The sequence below is a fragment of the Tiliqua scincoides genome, chromosome 2, assembly GCF_035046505.1.
Source record: "Tiliqua scincoides isolate rTilSci1 chromosome 2, rTilSci1.hap2, whole genome shotgun sequence".
In the NCBI taxonomy this organism is placed as follows: domain Eukaryota; kingdom Metazoa; phylum Chordata; class Lepidosauria; order Squamata; family Scincidae; genus Tiliqua; species Tiliqua scincoides.
The window spans coordinates 230778346-230793812 of record NC_089822.1 but is presented as its reverse complement, the minus strand read 5'-3'; the positions used below and the strand labels follow the sequence as shown (position 1 = coordinate 230793812).

General features: G+C 41.9%; 1 protein-coding gene across 1 annotated transcript in view; it reads left to right on the top strand.

Annotated features, from left to right (window-relative positions):
• ITPR1 (inositol 1,4,5-trisphosphate receptor type 1) overlaps positions 1-15149 on the top strand; it is a 281488-nt gene extending 266339 nt beyond the window's left edge. Inside the window, exons 57-58 of the mRNA XM_066617382.1 lie at positions 11036-11197; positions 13834-15149. Of these exons, the coding sequence (XP_066473479.1) occupies positions 11036-11197; positions 13834-13920 (249 nt within the window). The 3' untranslated portion in view covers positions 13921-15149. The remainder of the gene's footprint in view (positions 1-11035; positions 11198-13833) is intronic.
• Positions 15150-15467: the final 318 nt, after the last annotated feature.

Here is a 15467-nt window from a genome sequence, read left to right as displayed (position 1 = left end):
AGCATTTGCAATGCACTTGAGCTGATGTTCAGAGTCTTCCTCCTGCTCCGTGACTAGAGACGGAAAACAGAATTATGTACCAAATCTAATAGCTCCCATGGTCAAATGGAGAGAATGAACTCATTGGTTTTCCTTAGAGCTAGGCAAGTTATTTTCTTCAAGCACTGCTTCTTATCTGTCCAGTGGGAATACAATTACTTACTTCCATGGTTGTCATGAGGATTAATGAAAGCGGGGAGTGTAAAGGCACACTAGAACAAAAACATTAATAATCTTGACCAGTGTCTCTCAACGGAAAAATTATGGTGAGTTGCTGCCATATTATATCACTAAAGGGAACCGAAGTAATGCTAAATTGATACATTTGGGTCTGTCTCACTAAAGGTTTAGGACAGGTGGTCATTTGTCCCTCTGCCTTGCTGATATGCCAATTCACTCAGTGGACGTGTTGCTCTCTGCATCCAGTTTATTTTCCTCGGCTTCCCCCTTTGCTGATCTCACTGTAATAGTTTATTTTTTCCAGCTGCCTTAATGTTTCTCCAGAAAGGCATTATTCCCTTTCCTAATCTTTTTGTCTAAAAGATTTGCACTTTTGTACACATAATTGCCAAGAAGGAATGGAAGTTCAGTGGTCAGTATCCAGAGAGGCCCATGTACCTAGAAGGTATTGAGATGTTTCCTTCCAGTTGAAAACTTTATGGAATAGCACTCTGAAGGACCCCTTAGGCAGTACAGGTGGGTTGTAGCAAGAAAATAAGGCTAAAAAAATCCTGTGGATGCACCAAGTACATATTGGATCCTTGGCAATATCTGGATCCCAGTCCAGAAAGGCGAGATTGAAGAAACTACAATGAAAGGCCATGTGTCTAAAATCTTCTCATGGTTTAACTTGTTTGGAACTCAAAGTGCTATGCAGGCCATTATGTGGTCAGGGAAAAGTTTCAGTGATCAAGAACAGGGGTTTCTAAACCCTGGCCCGGGGGCCAGATGCGGCCCGTGGCGAACCTCTATCCGGCCCGCGGCCAGCCTCTTGTCCCCTGAAAGCCCCTGGCCCACTTTGCTGAACATGACTGGAACTGTGCTCTGGTTGCATCTGGAGGGTGTTCTAAGGGCCAGAGAGATTGAATGAATGAGCCCATTCATTCATTTACTCACACATCTAAGTTCCATCTCTAATTTATTTATATAAATTTTATATTTAAGTTTTTTTTCCGGCCCTCCAAACCATGCCAGACATTTGATGCGGCCCTCTGACCAAAAGGTTTGGAGACCCCTGATCAAGAATGACAAAAGAAAGGCAAAGTGATAATGTAAAATTTGGAGCACCTAAAATTGGATTATTCACAGATTTTACAGTCTGGAGCCCAATCCTATCCAACATTCCAGCACTGATGCAGCTATGCCAATGGAGCATGTGGTTTATCCTGCAGTGGGGAGGGCAGTCATGGAGGCCTCAACAAGGTAAGGGAACTTTTGTTCCTTTATCTCATTGCATTGGCACTTGAAAGTTGGGTAGGATTGAGTCCATAGATTATACTGCTGTTTTCTTAATAGGGAATGAGACAGTCACTAGAATATTGTGATTTTTAGAATGAAAATATATAACCAAGTATTTAAGTTCTATTTTTCAATAATGGCAGGATTTTTTAAAGTCTGGACTGAACATGCCCATGGAAACATGCCACCAACCATTCAAAGCAAGCAAAAGTTGCCAACACACCTGTGGAAAAAAAAATAAGAAATTGGAGATTATCAAAGTAATTCTGGCAGGTTTTGCTTGTGCTGACTAGCTCAGAGCAGTTCTCCAGAATCATTTCCAATGACCCTGATCACACTAGGCAGAAAAAAAACTGCCTAACTGAAAAACTAGTCTAAAGGGAGTTGGGAAGGAAGCAGTAACCAGGGATAATAACAGAAGGTTAGTAAATGAAGGGAAACATGCTCTTGATCATGGAAGTGGAAGCCTTTCCCAGAGACCTGAAACCCCAGCTTGCAACAAGAGACCCACCTTCAAGAGCCCAATGCACAAGTAGGTAGGCAAGTGAAACAGCCATGATTCCTCTTCTGTTCCCATCCTGGAGCACATGCTGCTGCTTTCTGTCTCTTGTTTTTCCTAGGCCTATTGGAAAGAAAGGAGTGGTATGGCAACAATCCATTTTGAAAGGTGAAAGGAGACAAGAGGAAGTGGAGTGATGCATGACAGAGGAAGTGCTGTGGCAAGGGAGAACCTGCAGGAGGGGCCCACAAAGATTAGCAGCTTGACTAAAGCAACTCCTCCAAAGGCTTTGATGGGCCTTATCTTGTCTAGCTAGCCCTTCAAAGTGTTCAAAGTGTGGAGGCCTGAACCTTTAAAAAAAACAAAAACGGCAGCACTGGTGTGACTCACCTGAGGTTGGGTCCCAACTCGCCCATTGTGAAAACTTCCTTGAGTTCTTGCGTGATTTGCAGGTTGATTGCCTTGTGAATCTAAGGACAGCAAGTCCTCACTTAAAGTTGTTTCAGCATTGTTTTGTTGTACAGTTTGGTCAGCAGTTCTCAATCTTCTGACCTCTGTACTCTTTGCAACTGCATATTGTAGGGCTGCTGGAAGCTGCTTCTGGGTTGTGCCAGGCCCACAACCCACTTCCTTGGTCTTGTTGCACCCCAGAACGCCAAGGCAATCAGGGGCGAGACAATGTTTTTCAGCACAATAGGAAAGCGCTCAGCAAGCCTGCCACCTGAGAAAATGCAATTGGGCCCTCCTGCAATAAGTTTGAGTTCCTTATAAGTCATTTCGTTTAACATTTTTGTTTCCAAGAAACTATCAACAGCTTTAAGTGAGGACTTGTTGTACTAGAAACTTTTTTGAAGAAAACAGATATTCTGAAAGACCATTAGATTGGGTTGCTAAAATCTAAATTCATAGTGTACTAGTCTCTTCCCTCTTCATGGAACAATATGGTACAATAATTCTATTTCTTATTTGAATTAAAATAATTTTATTTTTTTAACTTCTTGTTAATTTTTAAAGGACTTTTAGAAAACTACATCTTTACATCCCAACTTTCCTCATTCAAAATACATGGAAGTGAAGACATCAACTTCGTGGCACACAAAAGTTGTGCCACCCTCTTCTGTGGACCTAACCTAGGACCTTCACAATGCTGTGTTTAGTTTAAAAAGTGACCCTGCAGCTCCAGATTATTTCCTTTGCCCATGTACTCAGGAAACCCTTAGTCATTTTCCCCATATCCTTGCACAATAATTCTAGGTGGGGTTCATTACCATGGGCAGGTTGTAGAAGATGACAGTGTGTTTTTAATGATTCATTTTACACAATCATTGGCCGATTAAATTCAGCCCAGCTGCTCCATGATATTATGTGTCCTGGCTTACTTATGTAATTCTATAGAACCAAACAACAAGAACTAGGTTAGCGGAAGGGCCGACACTATCATAGCATGATAGAAGGGAACCTCCTCTGGGCAATCCCTCAGCACTCTTCATAACTTGTTACATAAAGGCTGGGCAGTGTTTGCTTGTAATGAAAATTTCTTCATCATGGGAAACAGCTGGTGGCTCTGAATTTCCCTGTAGCCATTGAACTGTTTTGAAATGTTTTTCTTTAACCTTCCAAGTGTTTGTCCTGGTCTGCCTCAAGGTGGAGTGAAGTCTTACTGAAATCTCTACAATTGCTTCATTTTCCTCTTACTAGTGAAGCATTGCTTTTTGCAGTTCAAGTTGCTGCCAAGGTAGCGGTCTTATCCTATTACTTTGCCTTGTTCTGTATAGGCAGGGTAGATAGGAGGTGGTTGATGGGTGGCATGTTAGGTGTGGTTAGAATGGGTTAATAATAGGACTAAACATCTACACAGAGGAAGCCGCTAACAGGCCTTGCTCAAATGTCTTAAGTAGGAAGCCAAGGGGGGGGGGGGGAAGTCCTTGTGTGCTCTCTCATGCACTCTTAAAACATTTTCTTTTAAAGAAAACGACTTGTGAGTAGCAGAAACTCAGAGTTCGGCAGTTTCCTTGTGCACTTCAGTTGGCTTTCTTAGAAATACATGGAAAAGGTAAAATGTTTGATGCATCCAAGCTTTTAGAATTCCTCCTTTAACTCTCCTTAAGTCGTTTTTTCCTAAGCCACTTTCTGAGTATTTTATTAAATTCTTTGTCCCTACCAGTGCCAGTCACTGTGTTTTTTAAAAATGCAAGCAGCTATGGGTCACTTTTGATGTTCCTTCCTAAGCAATGTGCTGGTGGAAATGCTTAAGCATTGCACCTGTAGTTGAAGATACGTGTGGGGGGGGGATGGCTCTAGGCCAGGGGTGTCCAAACTTTATGGCAGGAGGGCCACATAATCTCTCTGACACTGTGTTGGGGAAAAAAGAATTAATTTACTTTTCCAATTTGAATAAATTTACATAAATGAATATAATAGAAACGGAACTAGAAATGAAGCCATTAGTTGTTTGATTTTCTCTGTAAACCGCTTGTGAACTTTCCATTGAAAAGCGGTCTATGAATACTGTTAATAATAATAATAATAATAATAATAATGTGACTGGATGAAGGTCTTGCAATAGCTCAAGACCTATAAAAGGCCTTGCACAAAGCAAGGCTGGCCTTTCCTTTGCTGCCGCTACTGCATCACAGACGTGAAACAGCAAGCAGAGGAGGGACCCCTCATCCCACAGCTCACGCGAGGTCAAACCGTTGACCGTCATGCTGAGAGCAGTTGCATCAGGCCAGCATGGGCTCCAGCAAGTCTCCGGAGGGCCAGAGTCTCATTGGAGACTGTGGGCTCCCTGAGGGCTGGATTGGGAGTCCTCGAGGGCCGCAAGTGGCCCCAGGGCCAGGGTTTGGGCACCCCTGCTCTAGGCCAATCAGGTATGATTCATGGGAGGGTTTCCCTGCCTTCTAGAAAGTATTATCAGAAGTGACTCTTGGATGCCTTTCCAGTTGATCCGTTTATAATGCAATGAATGCCTGGTTACTCATTTGTTACAGAGGGTCAGATAACTTTTCTCCAGATAATGACACTGTCGTTTCCCAGCATTTTAGATTTCATCACTGAGAGAAGTTGGAATTCTCCTGCTGCTTGGCTTGTTGCAATTGCTACTGCTGTGAAGGAAATGATCATTCAACAGTCATGGTCACCTCTTAGGGATGAGGTGACCATGTTCACCTCTTTAGTAATCATAGGAACACAAACTACAACCTACCTGCCCCTCAGTGTTTGTACTGTTTTGTGCACTGTTGAAGATTTTCTTCTATTTTTATTTTACTTTTTTGGAGCATTTATCTGACTCTAAAAAGAAAATTTAGTAAACACGAATAGCCTTTCATTCCCATAGCAATGCTCCATCTGACAACACTTCTACTCCCCTTCTTATTGCGTTGAAATATGTGCACTGTTCTCTTTTATTTTGTTGTTTTTTTTAAGTGTGGAATAAAAGTACAACTATCCTCAGGCTCCTCTGACAGTTACCATCAGGATAGAATATTATAGTACTGTTCTGAATCTGCTATTGTGGATATAGCATTAAAGATAAAATCCAAGCTTGGAAAGACCCCAGAGAAAACTCAATTCAGGGAAAGCAGGGAAGTGTGGATACTTCTCAGAATGAATTATAATTTGCATCACACTGGCTGCTTCCTTTAAAAAAGAGGAAAAAACCAATCATGGACATTTTAAAGCTCTGGTCATCATCGCCCCCGTCTGTGATTCTGACAGCTGCTTTAAAGGGACTTTTCCCACTTTACCTAGAAAAGAGCTAGCCAGAAACACAACACTTGTGGTTAGCCAACTTCCGTCAGTGGCTTAATTCAGTTTGTCTGTTTAAAGAAAGAAAGTTGCTGCTGTGACGGGAAGAAGGAGCTGACGGCACAACCAGGCTTGTAGGAGGGCCGTAGCAGACGGTGCCTAACAAGATTGGTATGTGGGACACAAGTAGGAAAGGGGTGTGTCCAGGGAGACAAGGAAGCAGAGCAACCAGAAAGGCTTAGGAGTGTGTCTCAGATAATGTTATGTTGCTGTAGCTGTTTTGCACACGCCAGTTGCTTGCAAGGCCAGCCACCTTAAGGGCCCTGTTGAACTTTAACAGAAAACTGATTGTCAAGTTTCATCTTTTCAACCTTGAATGAAATGTCTCTAAAATTGCCGTGGCTGGAGAATGGGGAATAAGGCACTGGTTAAAGTGGTCCTTGTCATAGCAGCAGCAGCAGCAGCACTTTTTGGCCTAGAAAATGTAACCATCTTCGATCAGTCTGGGAGTGGTTTCTGCTGTCTGTTGAAAATACCCCTACTACCTTGACATGGAGAACTGAGTTAAAAACAATGCTCTCTCAGTATACCTGCTTATTGACGCACATGAGCTATTACTAATCGGTGCCTTCAGTACAGACAGCATTAATAGAGACTTTCCTTTCTAATGGCAACAGACAAATAAGAAAGTGTGTGTTTCCTCACACCCCCCCCCCAGAAAGAATGCCACTTCATTACTTAACACCAATTAGCCAGTTTTAAAACCATAGGTAATCAGTCAAGGGTTTCTGAAAGGCAAAAAGATTGTGTGCTGCCTGTCATGCAATCCTCTCTGCCACACTCTTCTTTTGACATCATATTTCCACAGCAGTAATTGTAACTGCTCGCTCTAACATCATCTTCTTTCTGGGTATCTTCCTGGACTTTTTGCTGCTCCTGGACAATCAAGTGGCTGCTAGGGCTAGGGGGCATGTGCCCAGCTTCAGTTGGTGCACCAGTTGATCAGACTGGACCACAACATTGATGACATCCGGACTGAATGACTTCAGTTAGTTCTACGTGGAACTGTCCTTATCTCGAAATTGCAGTTAGTGCAGAACATGGCAGGCTGTGTGGTCATGGCAATTTGGTGGTTTGATTCTGTCAGGACACTGCTTTAGCAGCTGCACTAGCTGCTGATTCCTTTCTGGATACAATTCAAAATGCTGGTTTTGACCTTTACAACACTTTTATGGCTTAGGACCAAGGTACCTGTGAGACTGCGTCCTCTCGACTTCTGAGGCCTAATGGCAGAGCCTCCCATAATATGCCACCAGTAACTGAAACTAGGCTGGCCGTGACTGGGGGAAGGCCTTCTCTGTGTTGTACTGCAGCTGTGGAACTCCCTCCCATGAGCTATGGATGCCCTGTTAACCTTCTGGTGGGGGCTAAAACCCCTTTTATTTCCCCTCACTTCCTCCTTTTAAATTTTGTCACTCAAAAAATGTTGTCACTTCTCTTTGTTTTATCCTTTTGTACCACTACTGTGTTAACTGCATTATATGTTACATTGGCTCCACAAGTTACAGACAGCTGCATTGGTGCTTTCATACAGATGTACTATGCTCTTTGGTGGTGCTTTATAAGAACAGCTATTTTGACTTCTGTACATTTCAACTTATGTTCATACCTCTGGAACCAAACTGGTTCATAGGTAGGGGATTGAGTATGTATTGATTTATTATATTGTGTGTTAGATGGTATCTTAAATACGAGGGGAAAGGTGGGATAAATTTTTAAAACATGTCTTTATTTAAAAACATTTTTAAGTAAGTCCTGACTTCATTTCTCATAGTTCCTGACGGTGGAGGAAGGGTCAATAAAAGATAAGAAATGTGAAGAGAGCACTTCCCAAGGATATAGTTATATACTGAAATTTGAACTTAGGGTGGTTAGAAACAAACCTAGAGTAACAAATGTGTGGCATTCAAATCGGGACTTGGCAGTTTGGTGTCTCCACAAGAGAGATCATGGGGTGAGTGGGGGCGGGTGCATATCCAGTGCCAGTATAATAGAGTAATTATCCTTCAGCTTCATGTTTTATAAAGTTATCACAACCTTTTGAGCTGTCAACACCTTTTTTCCCCCTGAAGAGTGTGTGGAAAATGTCAGACAAATCATAGGTGCTGGTGTGGAGTTGTACATTTCTGTTTAAACTCTCTTTGCTCTGTAACTGGTCACGCCTATCAGTCTAAACAAACTACTAGAGTTCCAATTAGCACTCTGTTGTTGGAGTACCATGTTACTTTTATGTTCCTTGTGTGTACTGCCATTGTATCAGCGTCCAGGCACTGGCCAAAGGTTTGTGCCCATCAGAGAAGCTAGCTGACTTAGACGACCTTGAATCCTCAGTTCTGGTGGCAGTGCTGCTAGCGTACAATGAACCATCAGGAGTGGGTGGGTGGGCATGCCATAGGGATCCCACTGCAGCGTCCCCCGCAACCTGTTGCTGACACTGCAGGTACAAATGACAAATCTTGAAAGAGAAACAAAATGTTTTGCAAGATGTGACTAAGCCACTGAAGACTGTTCTGAGGAAGAGTTTTGCCAAGCCCCAAGTTTTTGATAGGTTAAAAGAGCTGTCATCCCAGGACAATAAACTTTATGAAGGAGGCCTCTTGGTTCCAGAAAGAGTGAAGGGACATCTCTTCTACTGAACTGTGGTTTGGAGGTGGTGGAATTGGCTCCTCGTTAACAATGTGAAGACTATTGAAGAAGTGGCGATGGGAACCTCTTTCACTGCTTCTTCATGAACTAACTACCTCATTTCTGGACCATATATTCAACCAAAAATAACATGATGTGATACCCCCTTGTCCATTGTTCTCCCCATATTAACTCCAAGTCATTTGCAGCATCTGCTTGCAGAGGCAAGGAAATGCTCAACATGACATCCCATCATGGATTTCTTTTACCAGGGAGACATGCATGGGCACAGATTGCAGCCATCCCATAATGTGTAGTTGGGTTCTCATGTGAGCCAGGATGGAATTTAGCAGAACTTTGTAAACTGCTGATTAGGGCTGATAGGTCAAAAACAGTTTGAAAGTGACTATGGAGCAGGGAAGTGGGTGTCATATCTGTTTTTGAATGGCTAAACTAAAGGTATTCTGCTGACTAAGTGGAAATGTGTAGAACGGGCTTGTTGGCAGACAGTGCTGAAATTACCTTTACAATAAACCATAGATATACACTAGATTCATTTTTGTTCCAAGTTTCAGATGAGCTGGTATCAAGTGCCTCTGTTCACACCCAGGCTTTTGTACTTCCTCCTCCTCAAACTATTCTCTGAACTGTTAAAATAATGTCTCCAATGTGGGAGGCAACAGAAATTAAAACAGCAGCATTGAAAGGGTTGTTTGTACTAGCCTCTTAATGTATGAAAGAAACTGGTATCTATTAGCCCCCATCCCTTTTCTTTCGGATCCCACGCTACTTTGTCATTTTTGTCCTTGCCACTGTGCTTTCCTTCTGCATCACTGACTGCACAGAGCAGAACATATATAAACAGTATTTAACATTGTATTTATAGGCAGACTTCTCAGAACTTGCTGTGGAAGCTTGGCCCAAAATATGGAGTTGGGGGGGCTCCATGTTAAGATTCTGTATTCACTCATTACTTGGCCGTATAGATTGTATCAAGAATGATACTGGATGTGACCTTATCGCATGAGCTTTCTGCTCTTTCCCTCTCATTATGGAGAAAGAGTAATAGGTTTATCAGGAGATAGCATATTTGTGTGGATATAGTTTCTCCCTGACTCTGTTCGGGCTTTAGCTTAACTCAGCTATTTTCAAAAACTGTGCCATGGCACACTGGTGTGCCACGAATGGTCCCCAGGTGTGCTGAGGGAATTTGGAAGAGGGTCATTTATCAATAGGACCATTGGGGGATGTGAGCCCCCATTGACAGCACATTGTGCCTTGTCTAAAAGCTGGTGGTGTGCCTTGACCATTTTAGTGCCAGTGTGCCGCAAGAAGAAAAATGTTGAAAATCACTGGCTTAACTTTAAGTCAGCCACAGTGGTGGGGAGCAATTGTAGAACAGATCCAGGAGAGTCATAGAGGTCAGAGAAAGCAGGCTGGGGTCAGGTGCCTGGTTGAGTACATAGGGTTTGGAAGGGACAGAGGGTAGAAAACAAGGCCAGAGTAGGGTGAAGTACCAAAGGAGGCAGCCAATCAGAAGGCGGGGATAGAGAAGAGATGTCTGCCACTACACTGATGAATTGCACAAATGGAGGAACCTGGGCTTGGAGCAAGTGTTGGAGAGAGCCAACCAGGCCCCTATAATTCTGCAAGTCACTTGTGCAGTACTGTCTCTGCACATGATAGGAGGTGCAGCAAAGACAAGGCTGATAGCTCCTTTCACATGGGAGAGTTTTGGTGGTGTGGGGATTAAGGGCCCAATCCTATGTGGTCCAAGCGCTGACACTGAGCTCCAGCACTGGGTGTCGCCCATAGAGGAGGAACCATCAGCGCTGGGCTGGACACCACCTGGAGCGTGGTAAGGGGCCTTGGGGGCGGGGGAGGCGTTCTTGGACAGGGGGAGTAACTAGTACAGAAGTGGGTGGGACTGGCTTTGAGCCCTGCTCCACTGTAGCCTGTCCTCCATGTCGGGTTGCATTTTAGCTGAATACTCTAAAAGTCTTTCAAAGAACACATAACTTTTGCAATAAGCACTGTGTCGCTTTTCTTTTAATAATATGGGGAATATATTTGATAAGTTCCTAAGGATGTAGATCTCAGATGCAAACTAAATTTTGAATCTGTAGCTGTATTTTGAATTCAGAAGCTGTAGCTGTCTGCTCGTCTTTTCTCAGCAAACATAATGCTGTTTTTAAATTATAATTGATTCAATTATGGTAACTTGAGAAGTTGAATCAGTACATTTACAGAAGGGAGGAATTAATGTGGGGACTATATTACCACAAATTCAAAAGCGGAGAATACAGCACATGTCCTTTCTTCATTCCCCACAGTTGAGTGTGAGATGGCCTCACAGTTATGTAAATAAATTAAGTTATATTTAATGTCACTTTATTGTTTAATGTTTTAATGTTATTTGGTGACTTTGAGCATTGGTCTCTTCAGTAGTTAAATATTTATGCAGAAGTTTTAGGATTCATCTGAAATTCAACTTTTTAATACAGAATTGTGATTTAGAACATCTGTTTGAAGTTATATTTGAAATGGACTAATCGTCATTACATGCCCTTTTCTAATGCTAATGGTCTCCTTGTGTCTGAATTTTAGGAGAGAAATCTTGACTGGTTTCCTCGAATGCGTGCCATGTCACTTGTGAGTAGCGATTCCGAAGGAGAGCAGAATGAACTTAGAAACCTGCAAGAAAAGCTCGAATCAACCATGAAGCTGGTATCAAACCTCTCCAATCAACTGTCTGAGCTTAAAGATCAGGTAAGGGATATTATTATTATTATTATTAACAGTATTTATATACCGCTTTTCAACTAGAAGTTCACAAAGTGGTTTACAGAGAAAAATCAAATCACTAAATGGCTCCCTGTCCCAAAAGGGCTCACAATCTAAAAAGATGCAAAAGAACACCAGCAGACAGCCACTAGAACAGACAGTGCTGGGGTGAGGTGGGCCAGTTACTCTCCCCTTGCTAAAAAGAGGACACCCACTTAAAAAAGTGCCTCTTACCCAATTAGCAGGGGGTAATGTATTCCAAACATTGTAGCTGTCTGCAGGGCTCATGATGCTTTATGAAAAGTCTTGGGACCTTCTACACATTTTGGAAACTGAGAAATGCTGCTTCTAGTCTGGCTGACATCTGCACATACACAGCTGAATGGGACATGGAGGGCGTGGAGACTAGAAGTGTGTCTGCATCTAATTCACACAGGCACAGCTGTTGAACTCCCAGCGGTGGTGGTTCTGATGGGTGGGACTCTGAAGTGCCACATCAAGGCCATTTCTTTGGGCAACTTCTTCCTGTACTTCTGATTTAATTTTAAAATGCTGACACTTCTGTGCAGATGTTTTCTGTCACATCCACCTTCCCCTTAAACAGATCAAAAGATTGGTGGTTTGTTTGAACAGGAAAATGGGTAGAATTCTGAGGATAGTTTGAGTCCAAGAGCCCATGATGGGTTTACCTTTCTCAGAAGTGATGCCTTTTCTAGCTATTGTAATACATAATATTTTGCATGTGTATTCAGCAAATATCAGCCTCCATATTGCTATTCTCTTCCCCTCAGCAGGGCCTCCAAGAAGCATTTTATCAGGGGCTACAAAGTTTATTTTGGGCAACTTCCTAAAGGGGTAGGGGAGGGGCAAAACAGAGTGAGGGGAGGGTGACGATGGGGAGAACAGGGGTGAGGATGAAACAGGGCAGGGGAGAGTGGAGACAGTCTTTGGATCCCAGGTCTACCCATCCACGCGGCTTCAGTGGCTAGGTACAGTAAAACGGAAAACCAAACCAAACTTATTTATTCCATAAGACTTGTGTATTAGGAGGGGCTTATACTTTTTTAAGGGGCATATTCTGTTCTTGTTTGACAAAACTTGTGTTTCAGCCTTTTTGTTTATTTTAACTTTCTGAAGTTAAAGGTTGAGTACAAATTATGGGCCTCAAGGGGGAAAGTATTGCCCTTCTCAGAATTCATCTTTAGATATCACATATTTTCTTATCTTAGCCATAACCACCACAAAATGTCTCACTGCCCTTTTGAATAGTAGCCAGTGTGTTTAACAATTTGACCCAAGTCATCCAGAATGGAATTTGATGCAAGTTTGGTGGAAGACTCAAAATATATTCCTTGCTAGAGCCTTCTTTTCACTGGCCAGGTCTTTTCTCTTTTAAAAATGAGAGAGGATGACATCAGTTTCCAGAGAGGCTCTTCACTGCAAAGGAAGAAGGGAAACCAGGTTTATTAATGTAAGAGAACACTTTGGAATTTCCCCCAAGTGCTGTCAGGGAATGTGGCCTCTCAAGTTGCAGTTATGTGACCAAATGCATACATCACTTTCTTGTTAGTAACAAGCCTCTCTGGAAAGAGGAGGTGACGGAGAGATTGGCTTGAGTGGAATAAAGAGCAAGTTCTGCTTTTTGAGCTGCCTCTTCAAATTGGTTTCCAGGGGCTAAACTGTCATTAATACCAAAATTCAAATTATCCCCTAGAAAGCACTGTTGAACTAAAACAAATAATGTAAACATTCCTAGGGACCTATTTAAAACATGGCCACTTGGAATTAAATAAACTGAGAGCTTTGTTTGTCTCTAAAATATTTCTTTCTGGCTAACAAACCCCTCAAGGTGGTATATAACAGTAATAAAAAGACAGTGATCCCAGATGAAACAACCACCATCAATAAATTAAATGTTAAAAACCTGGTGGAATACAAACATTTTCACCACCTATTTGGAGGACAACAAGGACATCACATGATAAATCCCCCTACTTTAGAGATTTGGGGTATCGACAGTAAAGGCTACACAGTCACTTTTTCAGCTGACTCTGGCCATGAAAAGGGAAATTATTCCATAGCTTTCAGAGCAGAAGCCATCTTTTAGCACCTTTAACACATTTATTTCACCACAAGCTTCTGTGAACTAGAAGCAATTTCACCAGATGCAGAAAGTCACCAGAAATTCATTTCATCAGATGCGAAATCCAGCACTAGAATCAGTATGATCTGTCGTGTTAAATTTAAACTGACTTAGAATTGGTATAATCTGTCCTTGTTTATCATCATGAAAATCTTTTTTTTTCTCCTTCAAATTGCTCCCTCTGATACTTGTATTCAAATGGGCTGTAAAATGGAACTTTATGATCGCTGGAAGAATTGTGCGTCTCTTCATAAATGTCTGCTACTGTTTCACAGTTCTTTGCACAGTATGTTGTGCCATGCCTCACAGCCCAATTCTAGTCAGACACAGTGCCGATGTTGCATGGACATGAGACATCTGTAGTATCCACCCATCAAGGCAGAATAAGCCTTGACCAGAGCACACAGTAAGAGCTCATTCTGTGGTCTGACATACCAGCAGTGCTTATGTCTACTTAGTAAATGTTTCAATTTTCCAGATGACAGAACAGAGGAAGCAAAAACAGCGTATTGGTCTCCTAGGACATCCTCCTTCTATCAATGTGAACCCACAGCAACCAGCATAATTCGGATGAGTGGCTTGTGCGTGTGTGTGTGTGTGTCTCCTTTATAACAAGAGTTGAGATTCAACCCTTAAAAGCTGCTTCAGTGTATGTCTGGCTCATTATGTAAATAACCCTGTTTTATATACTGTATGTATAGGATTGCTATGAGAAAGTATGAGATTATGTATATTGGCACATTATTGGGGGGGGGGGATTATTGGTGCCAAAAAAAATGCCTTTTTCTAGGAAGGAGTGAAGGGCACACCTAACTTGCACTTGAAAAGAATTGACTAAAAATAGTATGTGACCTGTATTTTGTATTTAAAAACTTCAGATAGCAAGTATTTATGTTTTTTATACAGTTGTGCAATATGAATTAGGCAATCACACTATACTTGTTACTTACTCCTGTGTCCTATAGGGAGTGCAAATGTTTGAATCTGGTGTCGTCTTAATCTGGCATCAAGTGACAGCTGAGCAAGGCTGCTGCTAAACTGTGTACCTCGTGAGGTTTCATTCACCAGGGCATTTTTATTCTTGCAACGTACAGCATTCCAAGAGATGGACACATCTTGACAGAGGCCATAATGCCTCTTCTTTCCCTGCCCCAACATCTCTCTTGATTTCTCCATTTTAAAAAGTCAAGCAAGAAGGTTCTTTCATGATTTAAGGGTTCTTGCCCCCATTTTGAGCTGTGTCTTGGTTGATAATTCTGTAAATTCCAGTGCGCTGTGGAAGAGGTTCATGCATTCATTGACAAAGAAATTGCCATTCTTCTTGAAGGGAGCTTTTTTCTTTGTGCAGGGGAAAAAAACTGGGATGGCTTTATGCCACTTGGTAGATCAGTGTAATCTTCTTGGAGACTTTGTGCCATATTGGTTTAGAAGACTCTCGAAGAGTTTCTAGTCTCCACCATCTTTGTCTAACTATACATTATTTGTTGTTCCTCTGACAAAAGTGCATCCCCTTGCCATGCATTACACCAATTGAACTATGAACTATCCCTTTTAGGACTTGTAGCTGAGCACTGATTTTGTAACACTTGTGAAAGAACCACTGGTTTTGAAATGTGTGTTAGTGTTCCTTCCATCTTGGTCACTTTTCTGTTGTTCCTAATAGCTAAAAAAAATGAAATGAAATTTTTTTATATCTGTCGCCTAGTTTTGTACATGGTTCTCATTTTACAGAAGCGAATTCTCTACTTTTTTAAAAAAGCAGAGATATGATAAGAGTGCTTATTAAAGTTTGTACATGCATAAATATAGATATTTAAATAAATGATAAAGTCATAATGTACATTGTTTCAGTGTTGGTGGTCTAAATTTTGTCATTTAATGTCGCCCATCATTCTGCCCTGATTTCCTCTGTTAACAGTGATCTATGTGAAAAACATACAGTTGGGGTGCATTTTCAAGAATGCTTAAAAGTTTTCTCTACACCTTAAAGATGAGAGAGATTGGGCTTTGCTAAAATAGGCCTTTGTGCAATAAAGATTCAGTGATTGCTCAGCTGTTGCATGGGAGCCAGTCCATTTGGCAAGTGGACACTTCTGCTGAATGGACATTGCA